This window comes from Anastrepha obliqua, chromosome 2 (genome assembly GCF_027943255.1).
Source record: "Anastrepha obliqua isolate idAnaObli1 chromosome 2, idAnaObli1_1.0, whole genome shotgun sequence".
In the NCBI taxonomy this organism is placed as follows: Eukaryota; Metazoa; Arthropoda; class Insecta; order Diptera; family Tephritidae; genus Anastrepha; species Anastrepha obliqua.
Genome location: NC_072893.1, coordinates 125,677,859 through 125,694,742, shown reverse-complemented (window position 1 = coordinate 125,694,742; position 16,884 = coordinate 125,677,859). Strand labels below are relative to the sequence as shown.

The following is a 16,884-nucleotide window of genomic DNA, read 5'->3' as shown; positions in this document are numbered from 1 at the left end:
AACTTTAGCTTAAGAATTAAGCTTAGCGAATGTTGCATTGCAATATCCTATTTTTTAATATGAAATGAGGATATATTCACCAAAAAGCAAAATCTGCTAAAGCCAGATAAGTTGTTTTCTCAAAAAATCTCAAACAGCTACGTGTAAGCGCATACTTATATGGCGTATAAGGAAATAATAAACGAAATAAATACGCTAGAAAGCGTGTGTGTAAACACCGAGACACGCGACACGCACATACAAGTATTCACCAAAAGTATTTATGAGTGCCTCTCGACGAATATGCATTGAACGCCAAGCATTTTACTTCCGTTCAAGGTAAACAACATAAAAATCGCTTCATTTCTGCCCCCCGCCCTGGAACGGTGGCTCATGGCAAAATGCTGTGCAAGCACATAAAACACAAGTGTAAATATGTACATACATATGTATGCAGAGAGAAGGGAAGTTCAACCAAAATGTGCTATTAAAAGAATCAACCAATCAGCCTCGGCAAGGTATTTAAATTTTAGCAAAAGAAGGGATACGTTACAATTCGGGTGTCTATGAGTGCATACAGGGCGAAGTGTGTGTAATAAAATACAAGAAGGGTTAACCCTCAGGGCATGAAATGAAAGTATTTATTGAGGAAAAACAGATGACTCACAAACAACGGTTGACTAATTACAAACACATGTTTGTATGTATGTATGTGAAGGTGAACAATTGATTGAGTCGAACAAATAAGGGATGACTCAAGATTGATCCAAGAATGATAGAGTGTAAGATTGCGCAGATTGAAGTGGATTTTTTCGTTATTTCAGTAGAGCTATGGCAGATAACTGAGTGGAAGACGTCAGAATAGGCAGCTTTTTGTAAATAAAACAAAATTTATTGATTGAATTTTATTAGATATAAATATTGAAAATCCCTTAAAATTTTTTGAAAATATTTATAAAAAAAATTAAGAAAACAAAGTAAATTTTAATTTGAAAATATTTATGAAAAAATACAGTATAAAAGCAATTTAACTTAACTTAATAGAAAAAAACACATAAAAAACCAAAAAACTGTGAAAACATTAAGTGATTTGAAAAAAAAAAAATGTATTAAAAAAACAATTCATATAAAATAAAAGTTAATTTAAAAATATTTATAAAAATTGTAATTTAAAAAAAATTATTTCACTCTTAGCTCGTCAAAAAATATTTAAGTAAAAAAAGTGAAAAAATTAATTTATTTGAAAAAATTACATATTATTTTTATTTATATTCGAGAAGCGAAATTATTTATCAAAAACAAACCGAACCAAAACAGAAATTTTAGTTTAAATAAATTATTAAAAATTACAATTTTATATATTCATACTTAAATAAATTTTAATTTAAAAATATTTATAAAGATTATATTAATAGGAAAAAATTGATACACTCTTAGCTCGTATATTTACGAAAAAAAAATATGGAAAAAGTGAAAAAATTAATTTATTAGAAAAAATTTATATATTACTTTTATTTATATTTGAGAAGCAAAATTAAAAAAGAAAAACTAAAGCTACCATTTTATACTATAAAAAGACATTGACTCATGTTAAACATAAATATATATTAAAAAAACGAAAAAAATTGAAAACATTACTTAGTAAAAAGAGAATTAAATTAAATTAAATTAATTTTATATCAAATTTTTTTCTAAAAATAATAATATAAAAAAATATTTCACTATTGACTGTAATTACCAAAAAACACAAAAAACAATTAATTAAAAAAAATTGAAATATTAAAAAATTTATTTATTTACAAAAAAAAAATATATGTATATATAAACAATTATTTTAAAGTAAATAAATTTAAATTTAAATTATTTATAAAAAATACAAGAATATAAACAATTATTTCACCCCAAGCTATTAGCAAAAAATTTATTTAAAAAAACAAAAAGGTGGAAAAATTTATTTATTTCAAAAAATTATAAAACTTTATAATTAATAAAATTTATGTATATTTAAAAATTAAAATTCATACTAACCAATTAATTTTAATTTAAAAACATTTATAAAAATTACAGTTATATAAAAAATAGTTCACTATTCTATATTACTTAGAAAAAAATATATTAAAAATTATAAAGAAAAAATGTAACTGAAAAAACTAATTTAAAATAAAAATAAATAAAATCATACAAAAAATTATTTTTAATTTAGGGCAAATAAGCAAAAATATTGAAAATCGAAAGTATATGAAAAAACGTATATTATAAAAAAGATTGTTTTATATTCAAATTAAATAAAACTATATAGAAACAAAAAAATTCAGATACTGTCAGCGTCAAAAGAAAGTGTACACCTCATATTGATAACTTTAGATAATTTATTTGAAATTTCAAGTATTTTTTTATAAAAATGTAGTTCATACTACAACAAGAACCATATAAAGCAAAGATTCGAATTTTGTGTAAAATTTGTAAAAATTCGGCAAATTTGGAAAAATTTGGCAAATTTTCCACAAAATTTTCAAATTTTTAATCGGAACTTTTAGAAAATTGGGGTATGCAGTTTTATAGTCCATTGCATTTTGGTGCAAGTTTCAAGTGGTTCAAAATCGCGTTGTTTTTTGGCATTTTTTTTAAGTTCACTAGAGGAAACAGTGTAAAATTAGAAACGACATTTAATTTAAGAGATCACAACCGATCTTCATGATTTAAAAGTATTCATAGACAACAGACTTACAGATCTGCCAGTGGAAATACTTTTTAGATAAAGAAAAATAATATAGGGATACTGATTATTAAAACAAAATAATAGATGGCAAATGGTCACTACTTGAAATAGTAAAAAAAGAAAAAAATTCAGACATTCGCCTGATGGCAATCAACGAGCCTATGACAAATGATCTTTATCTGAAAATTTAAAATAGTACAGACAAACAAGTGAAGATGATCAATGATCACAAAATAATATGCCGAAAAAATTTATGAGATATCAAATTTTCAGTTTGGGCTTTAAGCAAATTAAATGTACGTGAAAAAGCTTTCTGACTGACAAACTATTAAATATATAACCGAAAGATTATAGGTGAAAGGGATTAGCTGAAGAAGCAGATGCTGTATTCGTATTGATCGTCGATCGTCACAAACGTAATAAAAATCATGTTATTGTGCTTAGAGCAACGCATAAATCGAACATTCGAAAAGCATAAAAATTTTAAGCAAAGTATTGTCTGAAGTTTTAAGCCATCTCAGAGACGATTTGGTTTTTTTTTAGAATGAGGTAATACGATGAAGCAGCATTAGTGTTTTGTTTAAAATTTTATAAATCGATAATAGTGAGAGACATGAATTAAATTAAGCCGAGTAATCAAGGGATTTGGGTAGAGTGGAAGTAGAAGTAGAAGAGTTAGCAACAGAAGTTCAGAACCATTACATTTTTCGTTTTCCTTTCGCATTTCTAGTGCGCTATTTCATAAGATCTTTTAATAACTTGGCTGTCTTAATATCTCGCTTTGTCTTCGTTAGCGTTTTAAATCTTCTGCCATTATCTTCAATTCTTTCTTTTCACATCACGCACACCCAGCAGCTACTTTTTCACAAGCAAGCACGGGTTAAATTCGTTTGCAATTCGTTGTTCATATATGCACACACACTCACACACGCATGGGCTTGCACATACACATGAACGTGTGTACGTGTTGTCTTTCTTCAGCGCAAAACTTCACTTCATTGCTGAGTTCACTTCACTGTTTCCCTTTTATGCACGTTCTGTTGCAGCACACCAGCTTTTGTTGTTGTTTTTGCCGCTGTTGCTATTTATATTTTATATCTTATGTGTATTATTTTATATATTTTTTGTTCGTTATGACTTTCACATATGTATGCACATACATACACACACACACACAATTTCTTTTACAGTCTACACTCTTTTCGTTTCCACAAAACACGTCACTTCTTTTACTTTGCCATTTAATTCGGTTTCTTTCTTCTACAACTACTTCTTTGCACATAACTTCTACTTTTTTTGTTTTTTTTTCTATTGCTTGTTGCCAATATTATTTGTGCTCTTTTGCTATCCCTTCCTATTCATCCCACATCACGTATGTATGTATGTGTGTACACTCACCTTGGGTAATTCACGTTTTCTGCGGAAGATCACCCCATCATTCTCAATATAATCGGGCACCTCTTTGCGATTGGAGAAGTTGAAGACCATCGATGTGTTCTCCTGTGCAGCGCTTGGTGTCTGTCGTTTGATGCGTAGCGCCCATAAGGGACTATTATTAGCGCCCTGCGCTGCCGCATCGAGTTCATTGAAGCCGGAAGTGCCTGAACCTCCGCCAACTATTGGCGTTGATGACGCAGCGCCCGAGCCGCTGGACTTGTGACCAGTCGCATTGGTATTTATCACGGTATTTAGACTAGCAATTGTGGCATGCTGTACGGCGGCGGGTGAGTTGGCATTGGCGCTGGCGCCAACCACAGTGGCTGCTGTTGGGCCACCATCCGCTAAGGCGACCGTTTTCTTCATTTCATTTATGCGATTCTTTTCGATTTCGCGGCTCGTCAGCTGCGGTATGCTGTGGTAAATTGAGGAATGTGTTGCTGTGGCGGCCGTTGTTAGCGTTGATGACGAGTTGTTGTAAATGTTATGTTGCCTCAATGCTTCCATATGTTGTTGCAGCAATTGTTGTTGATTTGAGATGCTCGAGTTTGTAGTATTCACGTTGGCAGCAGCCTGTTGCGCTGCTGTTGTGGTGAGTAGAGGGCGTATGACCCCGATTTGTTTGCCTGGTGCGGCGTTCAATACCGAAGTGGGTATATCGGAATTTAGATTAGTTTGTTGTTTCGTTTTCGGTTCTAATAATTTGTTGCCGACATCCGTTTGTCCACTGCCAGCGAATTTGAATTGTTGTGTGGTGCCCGCGCGTGCGATATTATCGAGTGCTGTGCGCGTTATAAGTTTTGTGGGTGCGGCGGCGGCAATACCAACAAGTCCGTCGTCGTCGTCGCTAAGATCACTACTAATTGCTGCGGTTCCTGCCTGCACCGAATCGGGTTCTACGACTGACTCGCCACCGCCAACAGTGCTAGTGCCTGCACGATCATTATGCTGGTTCGCCGCCGTTGCCGTTTTGTTGTTGCTGTTTTCGTTGCCTTCGAGGGCTGCGTCACTATTGTCAGCCGCTTCACCCTCGCCAACACCACCCACAAGCTTAGTACTGTTGTCGTTGTTCAACTCGCTGTTATTGACGAATTCGTTGTCGCTGTTGGTTACTTCGAGTGCCGAGTGTGGCTGCTTATTCAACTGTGTTGGCTGTTTTGCTTCCTTTGTTGTTATTGCTTGTTGTTGCTGCTTATCTGCTCCGTCAATTCGCAGCTTTTCGAGCTTTTTCGTTAAAGCTGTCACTGGCGAATCGGCCACCCCGTGCCCCGATAAATCACTCTTTTCCGCTAAAAGCTTATGCCTTGGAATGATATCGGGCGAGTGCTCTGATAAGCCGGCACCAGCTGCGCTGCTACTATTGGCCAGCACGGCGGCTACTGCAGCGACATTAGAGGTTGTCGTCGAAGTTAACGTCTTTCCAGGCGCAGTCGTGACATTTGAAGCGGCTAAGGCAGCGGTTTTGCGCCCTAACGGACTATTGAGCAAATCAGTAGCGCCCACCACTGGCTTAGCTGCCGGCTTTAATAGCAATGATGAATTCAACTTCTTGGTGGGACTAAGCGGTGGTTTGGGAAACACAATTGCTGGCTTGTTCTCCTTAATGATTGTCTTGTAAGTAGCCACTTTGTTAGCGACCTCGCCGGTGCCATTCGTGCGGCTCGGTCCGCGTCCACGCCGATTAGCTGTGGCTTCGAACTTTTTCAATGTTTGTTTGACCAAATCCGGTGGTGGTCTTTCCGTATCATCAATCACTGAGGTCAATCGCTTAGGTGGCATAATATCCGTGCCGAGTATCAGACGACTACGCGCATTATTTATCTTATCCTCGATAGTGACGCAGGTCGGCTGCGACGGCGAGAACGCTGTACTGTTCGACGTGAAACGTTGTGGCTGATAGCTGGTGCGATTAAGCGCCGCATATTGCCAGGGCGAACGTTCACAGAGCAACGCTTCCACGGACCGCGCGCGTTTTAACGAATCATTACCACGTTTCACATGTCGCGAACGCGGCGTATCTGGAGCAACTACATTGGCGGAGGATACCGCACCGCCTGTGCCACCAACCGAAGACGAATTCAACAAACGCGCACTGTTCGCGGCAAAAGTGCCCGAATTCTTTTGAAATGTTGTAGTCTTTTTAGCATTCTCCTGCGTAGCAGCGTCGGTGTTGTACTTCAGTATGCCACCCTGTGCTTTTAGTTTGCGCTCGGCATTTGTAGTTCTGTCTGCATCAGTGCGCATATCAACATATTCTTCCTCTTCATGCACTTCCACTTCAATGGCCTCCCCGCTGTCCAGTTCATCTTCGGGCTCATCATCGTCTGGTGGATCATCACGATCGAGCAGATTGTTGAGGCTTGTGGCGCGCCGCATATTATCGAGACAATGACGCTCCTTCTCCATAGATTCGCGGAAAGCGAGACTAAGATAACGGCAACGCAATTTCGACACTATTCCCGGACCATAGCTGAGATCCTCGGCCGGATCGAAGTCCACCTCCTCCGACTGGCTGGGTGGACGTGCGCGACCGCCAGTGAGTGCTGCAGGACGTGCACACGTCCCGCCACCACCTCCTCCTGCGCTGATCATCTGTTGGAATTGTTGCTGTTGATGATTATGATGTGTGCGATGTGGATGTAGTTGGCCGTGATTGCCACTCGGCTGTGTAGTCTTCTTCATCTCCTGCACGGCCACCATTTTCTTTTTAATGGCGTTTGCAGTGGGTGCCACAAACGACTTTGTTGGCGAGTAAGTGCCCGGTAAACCGGAGTAGCTACTGTTGCTGCCGCTTGAGTTGGAACTTCCCGAACCAGTTTCACTGCTGCCTGTAGATTCCTGCGCATGCGATGTGTACGATTTATATTTTAGATAACGTGCGGTAATATTCGATTGCGTTGCAGCGCTCGTTTGTGCCCCGCTCTGTTGCAGATGTTGATGCTGCTGTTGTTGATTCTTTATGAATTGATTATTGTGGAGCTTCGAAAAGATTTTACCGCTGCCACTTCCTGCTGCGGCGCCGCTACTATTACCAAGCTGTGACGAAACGTAATTCGATGGCGAGTAGGGGCTGGATGTGGCGCTGTAATTATTATTGCTGTTCGATAAGCCAACACTACCGCTGCTGCAATCTGCTACTATATTTTCTGGTGTTTGCACTTTTTTTGTTGTAGCTATACAACTATTGTTCCCGACCGACGACGACGATGACGCACCGCGTTGTTCCGTGTACGTACGTTCGCGCTCGTTCTTCGAATGAAACTGTTGCGATAGCTGAGACTGGGCTGCTTGTGCGGCGACTAACGATGGCGATAGTGGCACCGTCGTCACTGCCGCTCCGCTCATGCTCGCTCTAGTTGGCGAGCCAGCCGTTGTAGTCTGTAGTGTGGATGGTATTTGCCTGCTCGACGCTGCATACGTTCCACCAATCTCTCCTGCCGTTATGCGTGTCGTGGTTTCGTTTTCTTGCTTTTCGCCAAATGTACATTCTTCGCCATCACCATCAGCATGGCCAATGCTAGCACCAACAGCTGTGTTGGTGGCCATAGTTGTGGTACTATCAGCGGCACCACCGTCACATTCAACGCCAGCTGTGCTCTGCAACTCCTCTCTCACCGTTTCTGCCGCCGGCGTCACAGTTTTACCTGTTAAACGAGTTGCTGTCGTCGCTACGCCGCCACCGCTGCCTCTCTTCTCGCTCATTTGGTAATTTGCGTTGCCAGAAACCGATTCTTTGGCTGCAGCTGAAGAAGCATTCTTTACCGGCGAGTACGCTGATCTTTGCTTTGGTATTGGCGGTGGTGCTGCCCCTGTTGTTGATTTGTGAAGTGATGTTATTGTTGTTGCTGTCGTTGGCGATACCATTTGTCGGTGTATATCCCAATCTGCGCGATCGCCGCCACTCTCGCGGTGTTCTCTATTTGGCGTGTAATGACCCCCGTGTAGAATTCTTTCGGATTTTTCTTTTGTTGGCGAACTGTTGTTGCTGCTGCATGTTGGTGAGTAGCGTTTTGATGCGCGTGGTGTTGGTGAAACGATTATGGCTCCTCCAACTGTGGACGCGATTGGAGCTGTGGGAGATGCTGTGACTGTGGCTGTTGCCGTTGGCATTTTCATAATCAGACTCATTTGCTGTTGCTCAGATGTGTTTACCGTTGCAAGCTTTTGTTGGAGTTGATGAAGTTGTTGTTCTTTTTCTGTTTGCTGTTGTTGACTAGCAGTTAGTTTGCTCACTTTGGTTGTTGTTGTTGTCACGGTTGCTGCTTGAACTGCGGATTTGGAAGCGACCGTGGATAAGTCTCTGTTTGGCGTTATGGATATTGCAGTCGGCGAGAAACCATCTGGAAGCGGAAAATAAAAAGAAAATTTTGTAATTATCACATAGAATGGAGAGCATCAATGAGTCAGTATTTATAGTAAATCAAAGGGGAGATGAAATACAAGTAAAAAATAAAAATAAAAATGAATCAATCTAAAAAAAAATTATAATAAAGTAAATCAAAACAAAGGTTTCTAAAAAATAAAATAATACACTTAAAATGAGACAAACTTAATTAAAATAAATAAACTAATAAAATAAAATAAATTAATAAATATATTAATTATAAATATATATATATATATATATATATATGTACATATGTATATGCATGGTGGCTCAAAATTAATCAACCTATCAGAAGATTTATAATTTTGTAAATAGCAGTCATATTTGACACTTGTGAATTAGACAGCGGCAGTATACAAACAGACAAGCAATGGAGCCCGTGAAGGTCAAAATGAAGATTTTTATCACTCATAATTTTTTTTTTTTATTTAGTAAAAAAGTTATTCAAACCCAAAATTGGATGACTTAAATATAATAGGTAATATAATAACGATATAATTAACGTAACAAAAGTAAAAAAATTTAACAAAATTAAAAAAAAAATTGTTTAACAAAATTAAAAAAAAAATTAAATAATAATAAAAAAGTTTAAATTAATAATTGAGCACAATCAGCCGCTCTACACGATTCGAGGCTTGAATTCAAGTACCTCAAGAATACAGCACACAGACAAAATCAAGCCCATTGTACTGCACTCGGATTCCCTTTTAATTTTCTTTCAATCTACCCAACCTCCGAAGAAATTTGAGTAGATTTTGTGGTGCCAAGGAAGCAAAGTGTTCGCTTCTTAACACATCAGTGCCAAAGACCTCAAGCTTGATTCGAGCGAAGGCTGGGCAGATTCACAGAAAGTGGTCCGCCGTCTCTCCCGCCTCTCCACATGTTGGGCAGAATGCACTGTCTGAGATGCCTACCTTTTCCATGTGCTTCGCTCATAGAAAGTGACCAGGTATTAGTCCAACCAGCTGTCTGCAGTCCCTTCTTAATGAGAGGAGGATTTGCGACAATCGGTCGGACATGACAAGTAACATCAGTTTAGTCCATCTGCAGCCTCTCTCAGCCTGTCAAGCTCGCTTGTGGGTTGTAGTAACCCATTTGCTAACCGTGACTTTGATGGCTGCAGAAGGGAGTGGCAGAACGGGCTCCGGGCCAAAGAAGTTGGCCTCAGAGCCCATCCTAGCTAAGGATGGAAAGTCTAATAGTCCCTATAAAGTCAGTGTAGTGATGATTGAAAAACTCGTTGTCTGGAGGAGCTGCCCCCCTAAAATACTCTCAAATGTCTTTGCTTGATTTTGACTTTTCAACTTTCTGTGCTTCATTCTGACTTTTTACAATTTAACATTTGTATTTACACTTTTTACCACATTTTCTCATCTTTATTGCTGTATGCAATGAGTCCGAAACTTTAGTTAAATGAAAACTGAAGCGTATAAAATTGAACAGAAAACACATTTTTTTAAGATAATACAAAATACTATAACAATCTGAACTTATCAAACTGATAGGTTACTTGTTCTTTCAGTTATTGTTGTTATTGTTGTAGTAGCCTTACTAAGCTAAACGTGCCTGCCTGGTAGCTTTTTGCTTGTCTTTATTATAGTTACCCTGTTATTTGTATTTGTATTTCGATTTCTCATAGCATTCGCTATTTATGAAAACCTTTTCCAAAAACCCTGTGACATTGCTACATATTTCCACTTACACTCTTACATTTTCACTGCTCTCATATTTCATACAAAATGACTCATTGGCACCAAACCGCTAACCAAATATACGCAAAAACAAATACGAGCGCAAACATAACAAAATATAAAAAAAACAAATGCTCAGTTTTGTTGTTGCTTCTTGCGACTCTCTGTCGGCAATTCGGTATATGCAACTTCTATAACGAAAAAAACCAAACTTTTTGAGATCGAAAAAACCGGAGCATATTTTATGACAAATATTTTTTATTAATTAAAATTATTGGTATAAAATTTTGAATAATGTCGTTTAGAATGCGACTTAAATGGCATCAGCAGATTGATAAATTTTATTTGTGCCGCCAAATGCAGTTTCGGGAAAAGATGATAGTCGCAAATTCTTAAATCAGATGAATGCCGCAAATGGTGCGACGAGCTAGTTTGACCCTTTGCCAGATGTGAACAACTACGACTTTCTGAGGCCTAATACAAAAATTTGATACATAATTGTCCGACGTATTTTTTTTTACTTCTTGTATAGAGAGAACATTTTTAAGAAGAACTATGGAATGGACACGAAAAAAACTAGTCCATTGTGTTTACTTGACATTTGCATAAAACTGTAAATAAAAAATAGTGTACATATTCATAGTGGCGTATTCACTTTTCGTAACCTCTACGTATTCAGGGTGGGCCATATAGCGTTTGCTTTTTGAACCACCTATTTTTTTGAAAATGGTAACACAAATGACATGTCAAATGTGTTCATAATTTACTTAAAGGTTTGACATTTACGAAATGGGACGCTATACGCTTGAACAAGATTGGGAAATATTGAAAACCTATTTCCGCGGTTACAGTAAATGGCGAGCGTTACCGTGACATGCTCAACGAGTTTTTGTTTCCAAAAATTGAAGAGGATGACATGGACGACATTTGGTTTCAACTAGACGGTGCAACTTGTCACACTGCCAAAGTTACACTCGAACTTTTAGCTACCGTTTTTGAATTCCGATATCAATTGGCCGCCTCGCAGCTGTGATTTCAGCTCGTTGGACTATTTTTTGTGGGGAGCCGTTAAGGACAAATGCTATGCGAACCATCCAGAGACGATTGATGCCTTGTAAAGCCAGTCGTGGCAGTCATTTGAACGATATTATTTTTCATTCATAAATGGCAATGTTCAATCTTCAAAATAAAAAAAAGAGTGAAAAAATATTGATTAGTTTTTTTTTATAGCCGATTCAAAAAGCAAATTTTACGTGGCGCACCCTATACAAAATTTCTTTAAATACGTTTGTTCAAAAAAGTTGAATGAAACCTTGTCGGTTGAACAAAGGCCTGAAAGTGTAAGAAAAAAAGGATTTGTGTCGCAGCCAGTTGGAGGACTCTTAGCTGCCTTTAAGTTGAAAATGTGGAACAAGTTCTCTAAAAAATATTTGATTTGGCAAGCCATATGCCAGTGTGGTATGAAAAGCAAACGTTCATCACCACGGTTCACAGTGCGGCAGATTCCCGAAAAGCTGGCCAAAACTCAAAAAATTAAGTAATTGATTCAAAATTTCTTACTCGGGGGTTGTCGAGGTCGCTGATTACGAATTTGATCTTAAAATTTTGAAAATCCACCCCCTTCCACCCCTATTGGCCACCCCCTCACGTGAAATAGCGTATATTCTAGAACATAATCAAGATGCATGTTAATTTACATGTTTTCGGGGTCGCAAGGTAGCAAGTGGTAGCAGCTGAATCTTGGTTTATTCAGTAACCACTACTTTTTTGAGTAACCTTTAATAGGTTTCAAAGCAGCATATGACGGCGTTGTATTACTATACAGTTTGAAAACTCAAATTTTATAAAAAAAATTGCAAAAAATGTATCTACGTATTGCTGCAGCTAAAAATTTTGTGTCGAGGTATTGATATGTACTAAAGATTTCTCGTATTTTACTAACCTTCCGAAGATGATTCCATTTGGTTTTGTTCAATTTACTCCATTACAAAATCTTTCAAATGTGTACAACTTTCACTATTCATCGACAGTAATACGATGCTCAAACGAAGGCCACGTTGCGAGTGAAAATACAGAGGATACTTAGGGTACAGGACGTTGCTATGAACGGTTTTCACTACTCAAGGCATTACTGTAGCCAACCCAAAGACAAAAAAACTCTATCTAGAAACTTAAATTAGAAATTAAAAATGAGCAGCAGTTGAAAATGAATTGGCAGAGAGCGGCAGTTACCGTAACAAAAACTGATGTCCATCACCATTTTTTTTATAACAAAGAGAATTGATATGAGTTTTTTGTTCCACATAGTACGCTTAATAAAGGAGAAAATAAAATAAAAATTGGTTTGATAGATTATATAAATTTATAATGATTTTCACCCAACCAAAATTTTTTGTGTCCATTCTTTACTTAAAAAAAACATCTCCATGCACATATTACCGATCCTGGCGGAGCATGGTGTGGTTTGAGGTATACCCAATTCCAATTCAATGATTTGGAATTTGCTTGAACAAAGTTGGGATATATTGAAAAAACAAAGCATTCGAAAATCAAATAACAACCCGAAACGGTGCTGTGAATTGGTCGCCTAGAAACTCCGATTTATCTCCATTGTTCTATTTTTGGATGACAGCGTTAAGGATAACTATTACGCCAACCATTCAGAGATGGTTTAAAGGAACATTGAATAGTAGTTGCCTTTGGTGAGATACGTGCCAAAATTCGCGAAAATATAGTGGAAAATTTGGTTGACAGAATGAGCTACTATAAAGCCAGCCGTGGCAAGCCATTTGAAAGAAATTGGTTGGTTGGTTTAAGTGATGATTCTCTAAGCATCCAATTAGCACTTCCGCACAATTTGGTTGGCACATCTTCGCTACCAACAAGTTATACGGGTTATTCAAGACTAAATCCAGTCTGTGAGAAATTGAGAAATGTTATAAGGTTGTGTATGTCTGTACTAGCCAGCTCTTCGAGGCTCTCAAAAAGCGGTTTGCCGTTAGGTTAACATCCTAGACTCCCATAGGGCAGGGCATTCACAGAGGAAGTAGAAGATAGTTTCTTTTTTCGACGGTTTATTGCAACTATGCCAATATACATATATTGTAAGGGATAACCAGGAAGAATTAGTTCAGCGCTTCCTTTGCAGTTGTCCAGCCTTAGCTAAAACCAGAGCAGGTTGTCTAGGTATGTTGAATACTTTTTCAACTCTCTTACAGAACTGTCTGGCGTGGGGATGAGACCAATCCTGCGGTTCGTAGGAGCCACAAAATGATTCTACGAAGTAAATAAATGAATTTTCTTGTCGCACAGTGGCATCACCATAACCTATCCTAACCTAAGGAATACCCAGGTTTACTCTTTTCCCATAAAAAAAAATTAATTAAAAATATTCATGCGTATTATTTTTATAAAGAAGTTAAGTTCGAATTGCCAAATGGCCCACCCAATAAAACGTTCGGGCTTTTTTTTAATAGAAGGTGTATGAGCAAATTTATGACTGCTCGCATTTCGCGACATTTCAACCCCAATAAAAGGTGTTCATGGCATGTTTTACTTATATATTCTCGATATACATGTACAACTGCGAGTATGTACAATTACAATCAATTTTTCTCGGCTTATTTGGTGTGTGCTTATGCGCTACTGATTTTTTCATAATTTTTTTAGAAACTTTGCTCCCTTCAAATGTGGCTACTTCTGAATAACGTGAAAATTATAGTGGCTATCGTAGCAGAAACATATATACATACATATACATGTATAAACATATACATTTATACATAATGAAAAAAGTAGAAGGTGGCGCAAAATTAGTCAACCTTTTCTTATTTTAATTTTTTCTTATTATTATTTTTTTTTATTAACTTTTTTTAAATATTTTTTATTATTATTTTTTTTATAAAATTTTAAAAAGGAATTTTGAGTGACGGAAATCTTCACGTTGACCTCTACGCACACCATTACTTGTATGCTTGTATACCGCAGCTGTCTATAGTAGTTCACAAGTGTAAAATATGATTGACATACGACGCCATTTACAAAATTATAAATCTTCTGATAGGTTGACTCATTTTGCGCCACCTTGTAGTATATGGCTAATATTGGGCATATATATGAATAATCAATTGTATGTATATAAGCAACTTAAAAATACGTCAATCATTCCACAACTTAATTTAAGCGTAAAAACGTGGTTGCACTTCTTCGGCTGACTAAAAGTCGCATTCAAGGAAATGCGCCTGGGCTATCTGTGTAGTCATCGAAATGCAGTAAAAGTTCGAGTGGTTCACAAAGCAAGGTTTCATAAATTTTTACAAAATTTCGGAACTTTTTTCATTTTAATGTTTGTTTCCTTTTATTTTTTTTTTTTTTTGTTTTCCAATTTCATTTTATACAATTAAAGGCTGGCAAAAATTAGAAATATAATTTGAGAGCGAATTTCTTGTACAAATATTTTTCACAAAAACTGAATACGCATTAAAATAAACAGAAGTTCTTTCACTCAATAATAAAAAATTTAGCTTACATATGCACATACATTCGTTATGTAAAATATAGAAATAATAAAAAAACATGTGTTTGCATAAAATGTGGAATGTATTGCCACAATTGTTTTCTATGTTATTCTTGCTTAGCTAAAGTTGATGATATCGATTTTTGTTATGGTTTCTTTATGTTTTATTGTTATTAGTTTTATTTTTTTATTTTTTAATGCTCTTTGCAGAATTTATTGCACTGCTTAGCTGGTTTCGAAAGCAGGCAAAACTGGCAGCCGACGAAAATAAAAATTAAAATAATCAGCAGCAAAGGAAGGCAAAACAAAGTCTAATTAAAAAGTAAGAACAACAAAAGCATGTAGTGCAACAACAATCGATGATACGCTGATAATAATACGAGTCGCCAAAGAGGTAAGTACTCGTAGATGTCTATGTAAGTATGTAGTAGAATGCCGTGAATAAATAATCATATACACCCACAAGGAAAACGTGAACTAGTGAAACAAATTTCTAGCTCAGAACTGCATAGTAGGTTTTCACGTTGCCAGTTGTTTTCAGAGTAAGGCAATGAGAATGTCGAAAAGATCGTTTAAAAAAATTTAAATAAAAGGGAATTACTTCAAATATTTTTATCAAAAAAAATTATTTTATTAAAACCAATTGATTATAAAAAAAATTAATCATTACAAAATATTTAATTATTAATTCTTTTTATTTATTAGTTTTATATTTATTACAAATTTTTATTTAATTTAATTACAACTTTTTAATAAATATAATTTTTTAATTTAATTGTATTTTAATTGTATTTAGTTAAATTAAAATTTTTAATAAATACAATTTCTTATTAAACAAAAAATGTAAATACAATTAAATCTTTTTTTTTTTAATTAAATGAAATACAATTTTTAAATAAAAAAAAATAGTAAAAAAAATTTTAATAAGAAAATCCGAAGTGAATTTTTATAAAAAAAAAATTATTTTATTACAAACAAATATTTATAAAAAAATTGTATTTAATTTAATTAAAATTTTTTAATAATTTTTTTTTTTTTTTTAATTTAATTCTATTTTATTTAATTACACTTTTTTAATACATACAATTTTTAATACAAAAGAAATTGAATTAAATGAAATACAATTTTTTAATAAAAAAAAACTTTTAATGAAAAAATTTAAAGTGAGTTTTAAAGTGAATTTTTTTATAAATTTAATTTTTTAATTTTAAAATTATTTTATTACAATAGAAACAGATTTAATTATTAAAAACATGTATTTATTAATTTTATATTTCTTACAAAATTTTATTTAATTTAATTTTAAAATTTTTTAATAAATATAATTTTTTATTTTTTAATGTAATTCTATTTAATTGAATTAATTTTTTTTTAATAAATACAATTTTTTAATAAAAAATATAAATGTTTTGTTTTAAATTAAATGATGTACAATTTTTTAATAAAAAACATTTCATGAAATTATACACAATTTTTTAATAAAAATGTATTACATTAAATACAATTATTTATTAAAAGAAATTTAACAAAAAAATTTTAATTTTGTAATTATTCAACCGTTTTGAACAAGTGATCTGATTTTAAACCTTCGTTAAATGAATGAAAATTTATTCTGGGTTAGCCACTCGTTAAACTTTACTTAATTATGGCCAATGACAAAATTATTATTTTTATTCTCATGCGAATCTATTGCAGATTGTTTTTCATTTACAAGTATATCTTAATTTGTCTCAAAAAGGTAAGGTTATATTAGGTTTACGAAAAGAGTAAAAGAAAAATAATAATTCCGAAAATAGTTTTTTTATACTGCCTAAAACAAACACTTAAACATTTTTTTCATATTTTTGCAAAACATTTTTATGGTTTTTTTCTTTAATGCAAAATCTTTACTTGGCGATAACTCAAAACCTACAACACAAAAAAAAAACACGTAAATTTTTGGCCTCCGCGACAGATTTCACCTAAGAATTAAACGGTCTGGTTCTTGGGTGTTTTGGCTATGAACTAATGCTGAACTGAGTATGAAAAGAGCGATTGTGTTTGCTCATTGGGCAAGCAGTGATTTTTGTGCTCCTTTCAAGGTCTGAAACTTCGCTAAATATAACACGAACTTTCATTGGCTAGAATAAATGTGTGTATGTAAATAAAAAGGGAG

The 16,884-nt window shown here is 35.0% G+C and overlaps 1 protein-coding gene across 4 annotated transcripts in view; it reads right to left on the bottom strand.

Annotated features, from left to right (window-relative positions):
• Positions 1-16,884, bottom strand: part of LOC129237850 (uncharacterized) — a 149,829-nt gene that overhangs the window by 72,931 nt on the left and 60,014 nt on the right. For 3 of the 4 annotated variants that reach the window (XR_008581778.1, XM_054872805.1, XM_054872806.1), the window contains exon 3: positions 4,097-8,475. Coding sequence is in view for 3 of the 4 variants with exons in the window: in XM_054872805.1 (XP_054728780.1) it covers positions 4,097-8,475 (4,379 nt within the window). In the remaining variant the exon portion in view is untranslated. Of the gene's footprint in view, positions 1-4,096; positions 8,476-12,155; positions 12,190-16,884 lie in introns of those variants that run through there. The other variant, XM_054872808.1, reaches the window with a different exon arrangement.